This window comes from Conger conger, chromosome 1 (genome assembly GCF_963514075.1).
Source record: "Conger conger chromosome 1, fConCon1.1, whole genome shotgun sequence".
Classification (NCBI taxonomy): domain Eukaryota; kingdom Metazoa; phylum Chordata; class Actinopteri; order Anguilliformes; family Congridae; genus Conger; species Conger conger.
The window spans coordinates 56,601,529-56,620,726 of record NC_083760.1 but is presented as its reverse complement, the minus strand read 5'-3'; the positions used below and the strand labels follow the sequence as shown (position 1 = coordinate 56,620,726).

The following is a 19,198-nucleotide window of genomic DNA, read 5'->3' as shown; positions in this document are numbered from 1 at the left end:
GTAATTTGAGGGGTGAACGAGTAATGAAAGGGCAAATACAAAAAAATGTGTCACACCTATGTGTTGCACTGCTAAGAAAAATGGTTGCAAAATGCAAAAGTCTGGAGCTAGCTAGTTGCTGAGCAAAGGCAGCTGTATTTGAATACACAAAGCAAATTATGACAGGGAGTTTATTGACATTCACCATTCGTCATCGGTCGTGCTGGCCGTATCAATTTATATCTCTATATATACATTGAGCTCTTGCATTAAAAGAAAAAGTCTTAACTATTTATGCACATTTTTTGGTGGTGTCCTCAACATAGTAATGGCATAACAGAATTAGAATTCGGCAAGCCATGGTGATTATAGTCCATGTGAGAAATTACTTTAAGACTTTGAAACAATGGAGATATTGAGGTTCAAAAATAGCCGTTTTATATTGGAAAGCTGACCAGTGCAAACAAACCAATGTTGCATCTTTGAAGATTGTAATTTATAGTTCCCTACTATTCAGCTATCCAAGGGTTTAGACTGCACTGTTTCTACATTCTCTCTCAAGTTTCTTCAGATGCCACTCACAATTCCAATGTTGTGATGTTTTCATGATTAACTTGACTACTTATCATTATATCCTTCATTTGAATGTTTTCTTGTATTTGTTCTTTAACACTATCAGTGTTTTATGGCAAATTCTCTTGCAGTTCAGTCAGATGTTTAGTGATATCCATTTTTACGGTGTTTTGCCAAACTCCTACCCCAAACACATTGTACCTGCTGTTAATTGTTTCCATAAGGACATGCGGCCATGCAAGAAAATAAATGTTTAAAGGGTTTTCAAAAGAAACCATGACCTTATTTGTTTTGGCACCCCTGGAGACGTTCAACAGTTTCTTCTGCTACGCTGACACATGGACTTGCTTAGATATATTAAACATTTTCCCTAGGTTGGCAAGTGTTAGAAATGAAACATAGACATTTGTGCTCGCAAGCCATGTGAGAATTCCGTACCGTCAATTTCAAACAAATAGAAGCTTACTGACAGAGTCAATAAACTCTTGTCGGCGTTGATACAGCCACCTCCTTTCTCTTCCAATGCTGAGCTTTTGTTTCTCTGGTGAGTTATCCTCAGCTGTGCTTCACCCATACACACCTAACTTGCCCCAGCATCATTGTTATTTATTTAACAGTGTTTCTGTTGAACAAAGCCAGTCTTCTTCATTTCCTGCTTTGTTGTATGTAAGCCGTGACAGCATATTGGTCTTACGGTGTAAAAAAAAAATAAAAAAAAAATAAAAGATGTCAGTCATGTTTGTTTTCCATGCATTTCAGCTGAAAAACTCTCCCATTTCCCGTGAACCGAGTTAATTGCAAGCACATTGTGCAGTGTAAATGGGGGAACCAAGTGCAAATGGATATCTTTGGCAGTGCGGTCAAATTATTTTGAAAGCCTGGTAATCATATCTCTCTGGCCTCTCTGTTAACATTCTAAAGGTTGGTTTGAGGTATGAAAACAATATTTAGCCCCAGGAAACCTGTTCCCATGTTCAGGAGTTTTCCAAGTCAAATATAATTCACAATTATGCAAAAAATAACCCTGACGAAAACTGAAGCGCAAAATATTTTGAGGAAATGCACTTATAATACCTTGCGCTATGGTCTGTAAAACTACAGTGCACAATGAAAAACAACAGATAAGATATAATGGCCTCTCGCAGAATTACCTGCAAGCACGAACGTTCAAAATTCTTTACAACCAACACATTGCGTAAATTGTGGGAACATTTTTTAAATCCCCTGCCCCCACCGCCCTTTTGGTCTTGTGGTTTACCTAATGTTTTACCAAGCAGTTATTGAAATTGAAAACAATGTCACTGGTATCGTTGGCAGCAAAAAAGTAAAACCCCCTCCCTGTAATTCACTGGGGTGGAGAGATTGCCTGAAAGGTAATGAAAACAAGAGGTCCCTGGGGTAGCCTGTCTGGGAACTGCCTGCTCGCAGGCCATCCCTGCACCACCCAGGCGCTGCGGTGCTCCGGCGGGGCCCGGGCATCCTCCCATAGGATTGCCGTTTCCTGATCTCCAAAGGGGACCACCACCCACGAGACCCCGGCTGTCCATCACAGCCGCAGCAGAGTGGAACAACCCGGAGCCACAACACCGTGCAAACAAAAATCACCCCCTTTCCCACAATCCCATCTCCGTCAGCTAAGGGGCAGGTGGGCGGGGCGGCACGTGTGTTACGTCATCGAGGCCACCTGTCTTTAAACGGGGATTAAGTGACACTTATCTTCATTAAACATGGTTTTTATAGGTTCAGAAGAAATGAAAAGGAGGGGAAAATAAAAAAATGTGGAAAATTGGCGACCACAGAGAGGACTTGTGAGGCATCCCAGAATGCCTGGTTGAGATTCGAAACTGAGCTGTTGTAATTACAGGCTGAGGAATATATGTGGTCCCTATTAACCAAAATTGTTGAATCAACAGAAATTGTTCAAGGTTTTGCTATGGCGGTGTCCAACAATTTTCAAACTCCTAGACTTCCAGGGTTTTTATGTTCCAATACCTACAGCAATGATCTGGCAAATTTCTGCTTGCGTTATGCATTTCTCCTCATTCTTTCTTTTGTATTTTTTGCACAGTGAATGCTCCTGTGTATTGGTTAAAATAAGTGAATACAATTAGTTTTTTTTTTTCATTCCAACCATGTTGTAAGTAAAAATTGGTTCAGCTAGTTATAAATGTGAATAAATAACTTTAGATTTAGATAAAATTAGATTCCTGATGATGTTGCCATAGAGTTGTGAATGTGGTAGTGTTATAAGCACCTAATAAGGAACATGAACTCATTAACTCTATTTTTTATTTTATTTGTCCTATATTTGTTTTATATTTTTGGTAGCTTTTAGGGTGCCAAATATTAGGTCAGTAAACGAATGGTAATCTTACCTTTTCCCAATTAAAGTATTCTTAAATGTGCTTTCTGTGCTTTTAATTTCCTATTTTGCCCCTTAAAATAACTCTACAATGTGCATTCAGAGGTCATTTTGAGAACTGTTTAAATATGGGTATAAAAATGACTTAAAATTCCTGGTGTAAAAAATCATTTTGAATTTCATCTCATCCTTCATCTAATACATCATTTACACATTTACTTGCATATATGGAATACCTAACCTACGTGGTTCAATTGAGAAATGCCGATGAGAATTTAATGTGAAGATTAAAGGCAATACAATAATAATTTTCTCACATAATAAATTACTTGCAGTTCTGAAATATCCCTAAAGGCAAGGCGATTAAATATTACTTATTACGCAACAAGGCCAATTTCACGGATGTCTTTCCAGAAATCTCTCACAACACACTCCTCATTGTGATCTTGGATGTTAAAGTAGGGTTTTATTTCCTGCAATAGCAGAACGTGTCAGTAAAACTGAGTGAGTGACTGACCGCCAAGGCAAGCCAACAAACCCCCGTGTTTATAGCAGTGTGATGGTGTTAAGGACGGCTGTCTCTCACCCCTACGCTCAACTGAGGAACACCAGCCAATAGGTGTCCCACGCATCCCGCCGCGACTGCCCCCGTGGCCTTCTCTGAACAAGCCAGGGGTGATGTCAGCAGTCAGATCCACTGTCAGTGTGTCCCTCAAACGCTAATTAAAAAAGAATCATGACAACTGGAGGATTAGCCCGCCTGCCAGGTTTTGGATCGTTAGTTTAGAAAGAAGTGGTTTGGAAGGACTCTGCGTTTAATAAAGTGCCTTGTGACGCTCAGAGCTACCTACTTCCATATGTTGCTGTGGGCCCCTGAGCAATTTCTGTGAGAGAAAGGGGTGGGGGGATGGGAAACCTGGTAGACCTAGAGATCCTGTCAATACGCGCTCAAGCTCGTTTTCGTATCAAATGAGAAAATTCCACATGTTCACAATTTAGTTGGAGGGAATATAAATTCACAGAATTTGCACAGCATCAATTCCCTACAGGGTGTGGACATTGTGAAGAGATGAGGACTTTGTAGAACGACATGTTTTATTGCGGAGGAGAACGAGGAAATGCGGGCGATTGAATTTTGTTCCCTGTTGTTCAATAAATTAATATTCTGTTTGGAAAACATTTCTCAAAGGCTTTTAAAAGTTGTGTAAGACCACCCTCTGTTTTTTTTTACATTCGATCACAGGGGTGTTAGGGTGATAAATAAAACAAAAAATGCATAGCTTTCAGTGCAACTGCCATGGAATTCATGGGATTCCCCTTGGTGTTAAAATGTTCTTGAAATGCTGTTAGAATTTTATTGAATTTGTCAGTAGCATCTTTTATCCGAAAAATAAAGCTAAGCAAACATTTGGAAATAGTTATACCATTGTAGAATAGGCTATTTGGCAAGAACATTATTTTAATCACCTCATAGCCTTGAGATCCTTTCGAAAGGCATTCATTTTCAGTCCCAAGATTTGCTTAATGTAAAAATGTAAATGATTTTGTATATACTGACATCCAAATTCATATGGATCATTGAAAGTGATTGCCCGGTCTCTTACTTAATTACTAAATTGTTCAATTTGACGGGTTTGCTGAAGTTCTCAAGTCATTCGCGGCAGTGTAGAAAATTCCAGGTCGCCACCTACGTATATCCTCCAGAGGAAATGCTTTCCTAGGAGGATTCCTCAGAGAACGATTCCCTAGCAACCAGAAAAAGATGGACCAATGGCTGATGAAAGCAGACAATGGACCTGTGGGAGAATTTCGGTCTTAATTTCAGATGGGTTTAACCGCGGTTTCCCACGTGCCCCGTCTTGGTCCTGCGGCTTCGGTGTGGGGCCCCGCTCAACGTTGCTCCAGCTCGGCGTGTGCGAGCGAGGCGCCAGAGCTGTGGAGCACGGGCCTGCTTTCACGTCTCGTCCAGAAGCGGGTCTCAGCCAGCTTGGGTGACAGTGCGGCCTAAGGGAAAAATGGTTGAGTGCGGACCCAGATTTATGGTTCTGAAGATGTGACTCACACATGGTTCTGGAATTGGTAATGGATGTGGTAGAGGTCCTTCAAACAAATGTCACTTCATAAATTACATGCGGTGCCATGCTGCATGGTACGGGCCCGGTCCCTCTGAGAAAACTTGGACCGGTTTTAAGAGGCGGTCCAGCACGCTCTGATTCAGATTGATGAGAGTGTAATCTGTGTCAAGCCTACGCCTTCGGAATTAAACGTAGGAACCGGTCCCAGACTTAACGCTCAAAACCCTCGGAAGCTTCTCCGAAACAGATCCGGTTTGTTCGGCAACGCGTAATTTTCTCCGTCTGAGACATGACTCACCCGCCCGCTTCCGCGACAGCGAGCCTGACCCAGCGACGCTCTCGGAAACCTTAACTCGCGGTCGCTCCGTGCGTCAACCTTCACACTATGAGATGAAAAAAAAAACCTCTCAAAAAAAAATCTGTGTCAGGAAAATTCTATGTCCGTGTGCTTTAACAGTTCTAGTTTGTCGTTCGACTATAGAGAAGTGCCCTCCGCTGGTCGTGTGAAAGTTCTAGATGGTTTCAGAATGGTGGTTGTGTAACGCAGGGCGTGCGGCTTGATTGCGCCCAGTCCCCGGCTGTAATTAACGTTTCCATTTTCCCTCACACGGAGGGTTTCCTGTAATGTTTACAAGCACCGAGTTGACCTTCCATTAAACTTCAGGTTATAAGAGATTTGGGAGGTGCGCGTAATGAACCGAGCCAACGGAACGAACTCCCAGCATGCTCCCTGGCTCCGCGTGGGCGGTGGGCCGTCCCAGCCCCTGGGCCGGCGCCGGGCTGTGTTGTGCGCCTCTCGTGAGCGGGAAAAGGGGACGGGAGGCGCCGTGGCCAGTGGAAGATTAGGTGCCCCCCGCGGCTCCAGGGCTCCTGAATCCCTGGAAGTCCGTCCGCCCCGCAGCAGGGCGCTCCGTGAGGCGACTGCGCACAGGACGCGGAGGGTCGAGGATTGAGTTTACCGCCCCGCGGGGGGTGTAGCGTCGGAATTCCACAAGAGCACCGGTTTTTGGGTTAAAACAACCATCCCCCTCCCCCTCCCCCTCTTTAACAAACACTTGAAGAATCGAGTCCCTAATCCTCTATTAATGTCAATCCACAGGCCGCAAGAAAGCGCAAGATTGCCATTCTGAAAGCACAAGGGAAAAGCGCAGAGGCCATCCGCGAGCTGAATGAGTATCTGGAGCAGTGAGTGTTTTACAAGGGGATTGAGCTGCTCGTCGGCGGCCGCTCCTTTTCTCTCCCGGCACTTTTTAATTAAAAGGGGTTTTGCATGTGATTGAGTGTGGGCCCGGCCCCCTGTGTGAGCTGTGGGCCTGTCTGTCTTTCAGGTTCGTCGGAGACCAGGAAGCCTGGCATGAATTGTCGGAGCTCTACATCAACGAGCACGAGTAAGCTTCGTCCGTTTCGCTTATTTCACGCACGTCTTCAGTCACCTCTGCCCAGACCGAATGAAAAGCTGTCGCCGTACTAGCATGTTGTAAACCCTTGACCAGCCTATTTCTTGCCTTTTACCCAATTTGGATCCAACAAATTCAGTGTTGATTTGGTGCTGGTGCTGGTACTGGTAACCGGCTAAGAATTAAAGACAGCGGCTTCAACATAATGTTTGTTTTTCTCACGTTTGACTGTCCGGAACGGAACATTCTGGTTGAGCCTTGCCTCGTTGGCGAGCGGTCCGGCTGCATGGAAGAGGGCCGGCTCTGGGCTCTTCATTACCCCCGGCCCACGGTGTGCTTTTAAATCACTAAGCCCCCAGATAGTTTTCAGGCCCCCTCTGCAATGGCTGACAGCTTGATCCAAGCAGGTTGTTGGACGACCACAATAGAGGCCACGAAATGCCAAACTCAGCGGGAGCCATACCCGGCATTGTCTCTGTTTGTCACATGGAATCAGAGTTTAATAGGATTTCTGCCTAAGCCCCTCATACTTGTAGGGTAAGATGGAGCTCCCCCTATTCCCGCTAATATCTCAGTTGCTAGGGGCATTGTCCACGAGACAAGAGCATGGCAAGAAAATCATTTTGTTTGTGTCACTTTTTATCCCCTATAATTGTTCAGGGCTTAGAATTAGTGGAGCGGACCTCTGGGTTTGGCCGCTCCGTCTCCCCGGTAGGAAATCGGCGGGAGCAGGAATGTTGACCGCGGTAAGAGGCAGCTTATTGGATATTTAATGTTTTTGTCGGGGGGGTTATTGCTGTCGTGGTAGGAGGAAATCCCAGGGTGAGAGGATTAGCTCACAGCTTAGCCCAAGTTTTCTAATATTGCGCCATTCATTCCGAGGCCCTATCTACAAGCATACCTTGTGTGTGTGTGTGTGTGTGTGTGTGTGTGTGTGTGTGTGTGTGTGTGTGTGTGTGTGTGTGTGTGTGTGTGTGTGTGTGTGTGTGTGTGTGTGTGTGTGTGTGTGTGTGTGTGTGTGTGTGTGTGTGTGTGTGTGTGTGTGTGTGGATGGTATCGCATCGCATTATCGCCTGGGTTTTCCAGAGGGAGAGCTGCCCAAGTTAGATTCCCAAGAGAAGGTGGTGGCACTTTCCAAGACCGACAAAAAAAAAAAGAGTGTCTGGCGGTGAGGGGAGGACAGTTGAGGCCAGAGTTCCAAAAATACACAATCCTTTTTCCATTTATGGGTCACTGTTGTTTAATTACGGAAGTGTTGAAAATACTTTTTTACTTCTTTTTCGCTGAAGCAAGTTTATGACCACATTTTCAAGTGGTCCTGAAGTTGCTGGACAACAACACATTGCGTTTCAGTCTCTCCAGTGACAGTTTCAGATGCTTAGTTGCACTGAACTGCCATAAAACTCCAAACAAAACCGGCGACGAATGAAGCCATGCGCGTGGAACTTACCTTTCACGTATGACACTCCCGCATTTCCACAGCCGCAGAGCAGTATTGTGTATTCGTTGTCTGCGTAAGCGGCCCTGGCGTAGTCCCGTTTGACGAGCGGCACCGGGGGGCTGTCCGCGCTCTTTTGGGGGAGGCTACGTGGGTGAGGTTTATGGAGACTGGGGCATGTGGTGATTTGTTTACTCAGTGCGCTGATAGAGGGGGCCTGGTGTTGAAGCTGAGCTCCTCTGATAAGCCTGTGGCACAGGCCCGGGCCTCGGCAGAAGCACATCTGAAAGCCTTTATGGAGGGGAAGTGGTAATTGTAAGCAGCCGTCAGCCCTCCCTGCGGCCCTCCTCTCTCTCCCCTTCAACCGGCACTTCCTTTGAAGTTGGCAGAGCAGACGTTAAGCAGGGCTGAGGACCCCCTCATCTCAGTGCGGCGGTACTGCCACCGCGGTCCCTGCCCAAGCAAGGGCGAAGCAACAAGCGACAATGACCGCCGTGTACTTGACTGCCCCTTCCTTCTTCTTCTTTTTTTCTTTTTCTTTTTTTTTTTTGAGTCTAGCCAGGCTCTGAATCGTGTTGGCCTTTTGCATGGGAGATGTGGCCATGCGAAACCAGAGTGATGGACCCTGACAAACGATACCGATAAAGTTCCGCTGGAAGGTTCCGGAGCTTTCCGGTGGTGTGCTCCAGCATGCCGCAAGCACGTTCAAGCTTTAGCCTTTCTAGCTTAATTTTCTTTCTTTTTATTCAGTTTGAAATTGCAGTTTAGCACAAGTGTCTTCATTTTTCTAATGTCCTTGCTAGTCCCCCGCCATCCTTGTTTTAGTCGCTCCATTTGAGTTGTTCTGCTGAACAATGAAAGTTGTCGTTGAGGCTTGGAGTCGAGCGAGATTAGCGTGAGGTCAACAGCTCAACGGTCTGCTGAAAGCGATCTCATTTGAGAATTGCAGACAGTGGTTTGGACAATAAGTTCAGGAAAGCATTTTCCTAACCCCCCAAAAAAATGTAATGTGAGAGGTCTAGCTAAGCAATTTCCATTTTATGATCATCCTTAGTTATCCAAGGCGTCATTATGGATTACCTGTCGAGCAATCATTTGGCCTGATCAGAGGTTTCTGAGCGATATGGAGTTTATGAATGTCAGAATGTGTTAGTTTTCATAATGTGTAATTCTGTGTTGGATTTGATGTAATGTGCAGTATTTTTCATGGTGGATTAGGGTTGGCCTTGCACTGACCTGCTGTTTGTTTTGAATTCTCAGCTATGCTAAAGCGGCATTTTGCCTAGAAGAGCTGATGATGACCAACCCCCATAATCACTTGTACTGTGAACAGTACGCTGAGGTAGGTAGTTCTCATGTGCAGGCTTTCTCCAGAGAAAATAAAAGCCATAGAAAGCCTTTACCTGTACCAAAAAGGCTATTGACCTGGTTCTAACTTATGATTAGCTATGCTTGTTTGCAGCAGTGCATTTCAGATACTGTTTTATGTTTTACAGACATTTTTTTAAATATATTGAACTAAATATGTGAAATAATAATTGAAAGTGCTGCTGGTTATTTTCTGAAGAACCTCGATACCCTTTAAGTACTTAGATTCTGTAGAAAGAGACAAATCATGACTGCAATCTATAAATCTAGCACTTATTAAAAAAAAAATGGGTTCAATAAAGTAATGAGCAGCATGCTTTAAGGTTATCCGTTTTTGGACAATTGAATTCCCCTTCATGGTCTGATGGTCTCCCCTGTTTTTGCAGGTGAAGTACACACAAGGTGGCATGGAGAATTTGGAGCTGTCTAGAAAATATTTTGCCCAGGCACTGAAGCTAAACAACAGAAATATGAGGGCTCTGTTTGGCCTGTACATGGTGAGTTCCCATTGTGTTACAAATCTCAGTAAAAAAATAAATAAAATAAAGCTTTCCAAACTACTGAATTTTCACAGTGACCAGTCCCCTCTCAGACAATATTAGTCACTGCTGACTCACTTTACTCACGTAGGAAAAGACCCGCTTCGGAGTTTTCTTTGCAGGCGTTTATGGGATTTCTTCATGTTTATGACTAAAGTAAATAAATCACTAGCGTTTAAAAACAGTGGCGTTCGGGAGAGCTCACTTAGCCTGCTCAGCCCTTGCGGGGCCCGGGAATTCTGTCTGCACAGGGTCCTGTTCCCTTTCATCTGCATATTTATTTAAACAGGAAGTTGTCCGTTAACACCAATGCATCATTTATAAGTGTGCCTGACATGAAAACATAAACTGCAAAGACGCACCAATAAAGCGGCCGACCGTGTAGAGGTCTGCCGGACAGAGACGGGGTTTTCCCCCTGATTGAAGCCAAGAAGGCAAAACAAGCGCGGCCAATGAGGAGCGCAGACGTTGGAGCTCATTAAGTTTGCAGGTTAGCAGGCGGTTTCACAGTTGAGTGTAGAGGCTGCAGTCGAAGCTACTGTGACTGAAATGCCAAAAATAAAAATAAAACACAAAAACTTGCAAACGTACAAACAGAAAACAAAAACGTACAGCTCTGAAGTGGAAAACCACAAACGTAGATAAAACTAACACCTGAAGTTCCAGTGCAGCATACAAACACTAAAAGGTGGCTTGATTGCAGAAATGCGTCATCGACTGTACGTTTTTTTTCAATTTTATTTATTGATTTTTAATCGTTAACTTAGCTGGACATTAAAGTTAATGTCTTCAAAAAGAAGACATTTCTTAGTTAACATTTAAAATTCAAGAAATACATAATATATAAGCATATAATACTTACTGAACCAAACAGTAAGCTACCTGTGCTAAATCCTCAAGTCTGCAGCAAACGAAGACGTAGTTATCATTTCTGTAATTAATCCACCTTTTTGTGTATGCTGCACTTTAACTTCAGAGGTGTTTGTTTTATCAGTTTGTGATTTTCACTTCATAATTCCTTGCATTCATAAGGCGCTTTTCTCCAGTGGCGACTCAAAGCACTTTACAATGATGAGGAGGAAACAGGCCTCAACCACCGCCAATGTGTAGCACCCACCTGGGAAATGCCACGGCAGCCATTTTGCGCCAGAATGCTCACCACACACCAGCTGAGGTGGAGAAGGAGAGAACAATCAAGGGATGATCAGGAGCTGAAAGCTTTTTGTGTTTTCTTTTTGTTTTTGTGTTTTGTACTTCAGTGCCTCTATATGCACTTCAGTGCCACATGTTTTCAATCTGGGTGGAGATTTACATGACTCATAATACAATATTTTATGAAATTGGACACAACAAAGGCATAACTTGCGTTTGATGTTGATTTACTGCATGTCCAGGTATGACAGCCTTTCAAAGGCAAGAGCGACTGACACTCACAGCGGTGGGGTCATTAAAATTCTCTTTAGCGCAAAACATCATGTTTACTTGAGGATTATAAGCGACAAGTACTGGCACCTGTATTGGCCCAGTGCCTTAGGTAGATCAGCTTCAAGACTCCCAGGAGATCCCAAACCGCGTAACGGCTCGAAAAAGCGGCAATTTCCTGAAATGGGGCGAGCCGCTACGATGAGCGCACACCGGTGTAAAATCTTCGCTCGCAGACTCCAGAAGCTGGGATGATTGGACCGCATTTAATATTTCAGCACATCCAATGGGCGGGCTTTCATGTCTCGCCCGTTAAAGCCCTCTGGGGCTGGCGTTGGGCAGATGATGGCAATAACATGTAAGAGACGTCGGATTTGTGGTGGGGAAAGTGGCTGTTCTGCGGCTGGAGAGCATGATTCACATCTTGCTCTCTGCGCTGCGTAGCCCCTAGCCTGTCAGCACTGAGTGTCCGTGGTGTTTTACACATTAAGGCACATTAAGTGGCCCTGTATATTAAGGGTTTGGGAGATGCTATGTTTCGCTAAATGTTCACTTTTTCCTCAGAAAAATGTGACGTGTCGTGATAAGTGGGTTGTAATGGTAAATGGTAAATGGTAAATGGTTGGCATTTATTTTGCGCCTTTATCCAAAGCGCTGCACAGTCATTCAAACACTCACACACCAACACCAATTAGCTGCCATGCAGTGTATCAACCAGCTCGTCAGGAGCAATTGGGGGTTAGGCGTCTTGCTCAGGGACCCTTCGACACACCCAGGGTGGAATCGAAACGGCAACCCTCCGACTGCCAGGCAACTTCTCTTACCTCCTGAACCCAATGTCTCCCCTTATAATTGATAATTGAGACTCGTACGCTAGTCGCCGATTCGGCGAATTTAACCCCAACGTTTCTCCACAGTCGGCCAGCCACATCGCCGCCAGCCCCAAAGTCAGCGCCAAGGTCAAGAAGGACAACGTGAAGTACGCCGCCTGGGCGGCTGCTCAGATCAACAGGGCCTACCAGGTGAGTGATGCCCCCTACGCCCCGCAGTTATGGAAGGTTGTGGGCTCCAATCCCAGACGGGGTCAGCGCCCTAGCGCGCTCCAGCAAAGCACTTAACATTTAATGCCTTATATAAGTGGGTAGTATGTTAAATTAAGCAGTGTCCGTCCCGGATAATGGAATCCTCTAAGCAAATAAAACGGGTTGTGTAATGCTGTTCGTGCCCCAATAATGCGTGCGGTCTCCTCCAGAGAATACCTAATTGCGTCATCCATCGATTGTGTTGCGATGCGTTTATTTGATAAAGCGGGCCCGCAGGACGCTACGCGCATCGGGAAGGCCGGCAGCGTCCTGCAGTACGAAGGACTCTGCGGAACTCTTCAACGTCTGGCGCTTAGCAGCTACCGTGTTGACTTTAGCCCCTGCCAGCTCCACGTCTCCGGGCTTGATTTTTATTGAACAGGCTTGTATTCCACAGATGTTTTCGATGTTCGCATGTAAGCGGAGCTATCAATTCCGCGCGCGTCAAAGGGAGCTCGGCCGGGACCGGAGTCGTCGGAATCGGTGAAAGGAAACTCTGCGCGTGTGTACCGCTGGAAAAAGTGAAGCGCCCCTCAGATGGTACTGCTAAAGGGGTTTACGCTGTTGCTATGGCACGCTGTGCGTAAATGAGAATTTAATAGAAATCCGACTATCGGCAGGGGGGGATATACAGTGCTTATTTAGGCGTTGACGGTTAAACGTGTAATAAGCGGTTTCTTACTCAGCAAGTGCAGTCTGTAAGCCGCGGCGTGCCATAAAAGCGCCCGACCCCCCCCCCCGCTCCTGGCCACACAGTCTGCTGCCCCGCCCCGCTAAGGGAAACACGCCGATTGTCGCACTAAGCCAAACAAGATGTGGGAGCGATAAGAGTTTCCGTTTCTCTGCGCCGACGGCACCGGAACCCCATCAGCCACGCTGTGGATTAACTGTTTCTCCGCTTCAGAGATGGTCAGCTCTTTACATGTCAGTCTACACTGTGATTTCTATTTCTAAGCATCCTTCTGGATGTTGTGGATATTGGTCATAAGCACTTACTGCACATTGACGTTGATGGTTAGTCAGCAAGTGCTGCCTTTAGACATAGCAAGCCATAATGCTAAACAAATAGCATTCTATAGCGTAGGGCGAGCACTGCATGGACCTTCCTGCGTCACTGTATCGACTGGAGTCTGGACCCAGTGAGGCGTGCAGGATTGTTAAACGTGTCATGAGAGTAACTAATAGTAATAGTGATGTCACTGATTATAACTACTAATAACCCCCAAAGACTGATTTGGTGAGTGACCCTCCCCCCCTTTCAGTTCCTTCAGAGGTTGAAATAATAAATAAATCCCTGAATAAATCCCTCACATTATCATTACTGGTACATTTAACCTTCCAAGTGTTTAACACGAGCGGATCTTGCCATGTGTTCGGCTAATCGCCGTTAGCTGCAAGGCATGGCTTTGTTTTTAGTAATCGTTCCCCGAATCGCCGCGCTGGTTCCAAAGTTCACCCAGCCAAATAGATTGTAACTGCCTGTGCTCTGCGTCTGTGGTCAGACAGAGGGATCGCGTGGACTGCGATTGTCTTTCAGTATGCAAATTTAACACTTTCATATGCGTGAATGAAATGTGCGGGCATGTTGCATTTCATGAAAACCTGGACACCCAAAATAAATGTTTTTCAATTTTTTTCTTCTTTTTGCTTTGCTTTGCTTTCTTGTACAACAGACGCCTCGCCAGACGTGATTAGATTGTTAAACTTTCCACAGGCTGACATTTACTGGAACCGGCTCACCTTCACCGTGTCCTATGGCCGGCTTATTTCGGACGGGAGTATTTTTATTTATGATTTTTTTGATGAAAAGGGGACCTCTCCTGACTTTGGCACCGTTGCGGCAAGCTCTCCTGACCTCTGTATGTTAAAGCTCTGGTGATTTTTATCAGAAGGTTCCCAAGGCCCGTGGTGGAATTTAAGCTCCCTTTGCATCAAAGGTCCTTCTTAAGGAATTGGAACTCCCCTAAGCATCTGATTAGGAGTGTTTCTGTGCGCCTGGGAAAGGGGTCTCGGAAGAAAAGGCCCTCTGTTCCACCACAGCCACAGACACGGCCGGCTTTATCAGCCGCCGAAGGGAAGTAATAACTAATCTCTGCCCTGGCCGCTTAAAAGTTGTTAGGCCGTCCTGTGTGTTTAATTTGTCGGTAATCGCAATGAGCAGTGCTGGGAACCACGCTCTCTCTTTCTCTCTGACTCTCTCTCCCTTGCTCTCACTCTTTCAGTATCGCTCGCTGTTTTTGCTCTCACTCTCTTTTGCTCTCGCTCTCTTGCTCTTTCGCTCACTCTCACAGTATTTCTTGCTCTCTGGCTCTCAGTATCTCTCGCTGTCTTTTTTGCTCTCGCTCTCTCGCTGGCTTTCACAGTATCTCTTGCTCTCTTGCTCTTTCTCACACTCCCGGTAATCTCTCTGCCTCTCGGTGGCTCTCTCTCTCACCGCGTCTCCCATGCTCTCTCTGGCTCAGTCCTTCTCCCCTCTTTCTGTCTCCCTAGGCGTAGGTGTGTCGGGTGGACCTGCTGGTTAAGTAAATGATAGGGCTTTTCTCTTCCTTTCTTCCTGGTTTCTACAGTTCTGAGGGGAGCCGGCACATTCGTCACTCCGGGTCACGGCTCCTGATTGATGTCAGCATTAAAGGCTCAGCGACAGCGGCTGTTGAGTTTTATGGCCCCGTACCTGGTGGTTATCATACCTTAATGTGAGAAAAGGGGCAGGTGCAGCAGGGTCAGAGTGAGGTCATGGCTGCCGGGAGGGGCTATGAGTCATACGCACGGCAGCAGTTGCTGGAGGCTTCGAAAAGAGCATATCGCTGAGGATGCGTAAAATCGCAGAAAATACTCAGAACGCGGGACTGGTGTCCTACTTTATAAATTTCACTTTCATGTATGACAGTTGCTGGCCTTTAAGGATCATTTCAGAGGTATGGGACTGGCGTCATACATGAGAAATGTAACTTTCACGTATGATAGTCGCTGGCCTTTATGGATTTGCATAAGCGCTTGTTTCAGAGGCACGGGCGTCGCATGTCTGCGGCTGAGACCCCGGACCCCGTCCACCGTCTGTTACGCACGCGTCACGCGTCTCCATAGGGAACGCCGTAGCGCTGCACCGCATGACGTAAAACAAACGGCCGCAAAATCTGTAACCTCACGTCTGACGTGTCCCCGTGATATTTTTCTCTTTCTTTTTCCCTGCTAAACGCTCTCAGAGTAAGATTTATAAATGACTCTCTCAGCCATTTAGTGGTTTCGTGATAGGCCAATTGATAGATTATAGGGTTTTAAATAACACGGGCCTCCTTACCTGGGGCATATTAAATAATTGCACGACCGCTGGTGGATGAGCGAGACTCAGAAACGCTGCGACTGTCATCCCTTAATGCCGCGGATGAGTCACGGGCTGTAATTACGCTGCCGAGCGTTCGCTTTCACCAACGCGGTCAGAGATTCCTCTGCAAAGGCGCAGATAAACAATCTTTACCATGGCAACAGCAGCAAAGCACACACGCCGAGCGTGTATGTGTGTGCGCGCGGCGCGTGTGTGAGGTTGGGCGACTGCTCAGGTCTCCCCGCGGCCCGCACGGTTCCGGCGGACTCCCCGAACCGTCTCGTTTTCTCAGAAAGGGCGCAAACGTTCGCAGCTTCGGGGGATAAACGCGGAGAAAAGTGTTTTTCTTGAGCGTAGGTGTCCAAAAACCGGGGGGATGAGTGAGCGAGGGAGCCTTAATCTTCCCCTCAGGACGGGGCCCGATGTTTTCAGACTCGGACGGCTCGGCCCTCCGGAACCGGCGGGGCGACGTGGGAAAGCGTATCGTTTCGCTGTTCGGCGGGGTCACCTTGTTTTCATAGCGGCTTTAATTGCGAAAAACTCTATCGCCCCGTGCTAGCGGGCAGAATCCGACCGCTTGCTCCTTCTGCATTCCCCTTCAGGGCAGATGTCGCGGACTGAAAACTCGATCATTTCAAGGGGCGGGTGGGGTGAACGTCCTGATTTGTTTGTCCTTCGCTCTTTTTGCAAAGATGTTCTTTGTGTTTAGTTTTCTTTTTTTAAATATTGTTTTCCCTTTTTGAAACTGGGTAAACAAATTTTGGAATGGCAGGTTCCATGCCTGGTTGAAGCTTTGTGCCCCTTTCTTTGGGGAGAGCTGGATGAGACCCTTATGTGGTGAAGAGAATTGTTCTGCTTTGGCTTCCACACGATAATGACACCCATCCCTAGAGAAGACAGACACAGGGTAGAAATCCATTGGGACGAGAGGCTCAAGGCTGAGGGCAAGGCGCACCTTCGTGGTCCAAACCCAGGGCCCCGTCGTCAAACCCAGTTAGATGGAGATGGTTCTGGACCTGGCCTGGGTCAAATGTGTAATTGTTTTGGATTCAAATACTTGATTGATCTTGCCTGGCGCGACCTGAAGCCGTTTTCTGCACTTTTTGAGAGTATTTCATGCTGTATACTTCTAATACACCAGACAAGCATAGAAAAGTATTTGCATCCAAAACAATTATGTATTTGACCCAGATCTGCTCTGGATCCGGCTCACCCAAGCCCGCATTTTATGCCGTCACTTCCTGTAATTGGGTTCAGTCCCAAATGCACGCATGGTTACAACTATCTGATTATATGGTCATTTTCAATTAGGGGAAAGGGAAGTTCACCATGTACCTTTCATGGTTTATGGTAAGGGTTTGTTGTATCCCTTGCGACTTTAACTTGTTCTTCAACAAAAAAATTGAGTAAGGACATGCTTTTTTATGATAAATGAAACCATAATATAACAAGGTCGTAAATGGCCTGCTTCCAAAAGTTGGAGATAAATTTGATCTCTGAAGTGTAGTAGAACTGAATGTTTTTCTGTGTTGTCCAGGGATTAGCATGCTAATCACTGTGTGTAACTTACTGCTTTAGTCTCAATATTTTACGCAGTTTAACATATTTACCTGAAGACCCGAATAGACCTTTGTCCAAAACCTTTAAAAAATATATATATATAGCATTTCGATATAGGACGTTATTGCTGTGTGTGCAGCGTGCAGGTGAATCCACTGTTGGTGGCCCATAACATTGTCATCTGCCCACAGTTCAGTGTTATGTGCTACGCATCTCTATAGTAAAGCAACACTGCTACTGCTCTACACCATTCCATTATCTTATCTCATATGCTGCTCAGCTGACGTTTTTGTGGTCAAATCGACTTCAATTGGGATCGAAATGTTTTCATTATATTCATCATATTTATTACATATAGCTGAAGGTCTCAGACATATAGGCTATTATTTCCTCTGCATTTTCCATTGCACTGCATTTGCATCATTTTCCACTTCAGTTTTCCCACATATGAGCGTGATGAAATATCAGCCCGCGATAGACGATACAAAGTATTGATGCCGCGCGCCGCTACAGTCAGTCCAATCCCTGCATATTATGTGTAGTTAAAAAGATAAATGGGGGTGTTGGGTACGGCGTGTTCAGCCAGTGGCAGAGAAGGCGGAGGATGCTGAGAAGAACAGTCATTCTGCCCCTTTGTTCAGACACAATCGAGACCTGCTAAACTGTAAACGTCCCCCTCGTCCTCTATGTTCAGACACAAACGAGTCCTGCTAAACTGTAAACGTCCCCCTCGTCCTCTATGTTCAGACACAAACGAGTCCTGCTAAACTGTAAACGTCCAGAACTCGATAGCCCCCTTCGGCAGGTCGGGTAAGTGAAAGCCGATTACAACACCACCACAATGACATTTTCCCCCCCTCTCTTCCCACAGATGGCCGGTCGTGGGACAAAAGACTCCAAGTGCTCAGTGAAAGCAGTGGAGGAAATGCTGGAGTCCATGCAGATAACCATGTCCTAGAGCTACGCCCTCCGCCCTCCCCACCCACTCCGAACCGGGCCCTGAACCACCCCTTCTCCACACACTCTTTTTAATACCATTAAAGTTGTATGTATAATTTAATTATGAGCCAAGGACAGATAGGTTAGAGGCAGAGCGTGTTGTGTAAAGTACGTAGCCGCGGACGACGTACGGTTCTGGTTGCTTTCACGCTCTGCTCTCCAACCTCGCTTGTTTAGCAGAATAAACAATTATCGCAATTATGTTCACGGTGATGTTCAGTGTAACCCTCGTCAATAAGTTGTCACAATAAAATATTAAATTACTTCCAGTTGTTGCCCATTAGAGAATGCTTTACAGCCACATTGTTGGGATAAAGGCCATGGTTTTCCTATTCCAGAATATGTTAAATTTTTTCTGGCTGTAAGCTGTTTGTGGAAAGATGGTGTTTTTATCAAGCTTAGAAGATGCATGCCTACACCCTAAGTTCAGCTCACAGTGTGAACTGAAGCAGCTCCCACTGCCACTGTGACATTCTGGGTTGAGTAAGAGCCTCCTTAAACTCTGCTAAAAGTCTAATTAAAAAGGGTATCTGCTCAACATATTAAAGGCCCCCAGTTTCCAACTGTGCGTTCTGCTCTTTGGTTTAAAAAAACTGTATCAAACGCATTTTACATGGATTGAAAAGGATCTGTAATTTTAGTTTAGAAAGAAATTTGTAGTATATTGCCAGAAATGAAAGCAAAAAAAATAAAATCCCAATAGATGAATTTGGTATCTTTTAAAAAGAAGCAAAACCTCAAAAGAAGGCCTGGTTTCTTACTGCATTTATTTGTAATTGTTTTGTCATCTAATTAACATCTCATTTCAGGCACCCATGGAGGGGCAGCTATCTATTCCATCTCTCGTGTTTACCAAGTCTCAACCATTTTTGTCAGTGATGAGTGTAAAACGGGAGTGTGGGTTTTTTTGACTGTCTTTGGAGAATAGTTTTTAAGGTTGAATATAAAAAAGAAAAAGTAATACAAAAACAAAAGATTGATTTCAGTTTTAATGCTCTGGTCAGTGGATATGCCGGCTTTGGTTTTGTATGTCAAGCTTACACAACTTGTGTAAGCCAAGAGACCTTCTGAAAGAGAACTGT

General features: G+C 45.5%; 1 protein-coding gene across 1 annotated transcript in view; it reads left to right on the top strand.

Moving 5' to 3' along the window:
* emc2 (ER membrane protein complex subunit 2) overlaps positions 1 to 18,385 on the top strand; it is a 29,531-nt gene extending 11,146 nt beyond the window's left edge. The window contains exons 6-11 of the mRNA XM_061255208.1: positions 6,089 to 6,174; positions 6,318 to 6,377; positions 9,085 to 9,166; positions 9,579 to 9,689; positions 12,071 to 12,175; positions 17,989 to 18,385. Coding sequence (XP_061111192.1) covers positions 6,089 to 6,174; positions 6,318 to 6,377; positions 9,085 to 9,166; positions 9,579 to 9,689; positions 12,071 to 12,175; positions 17,989 to 18,075 — 531 coding nt within the window. The 3' untranslated portion in view covers positions 18,076 to 18,385. The remainder of the gene's footprint in view (positions 1 to 6,088; positions 6,175 to 6,317; positions 6,378 to 9,084; positions 9,167 to 9,578; positions 9,690 to 12,070; positions 12,176 to 17,988) is intronic.
* The last annotated feature ends 813 nt before the right edge of the window (positions 18,386 to 19,198 follow it).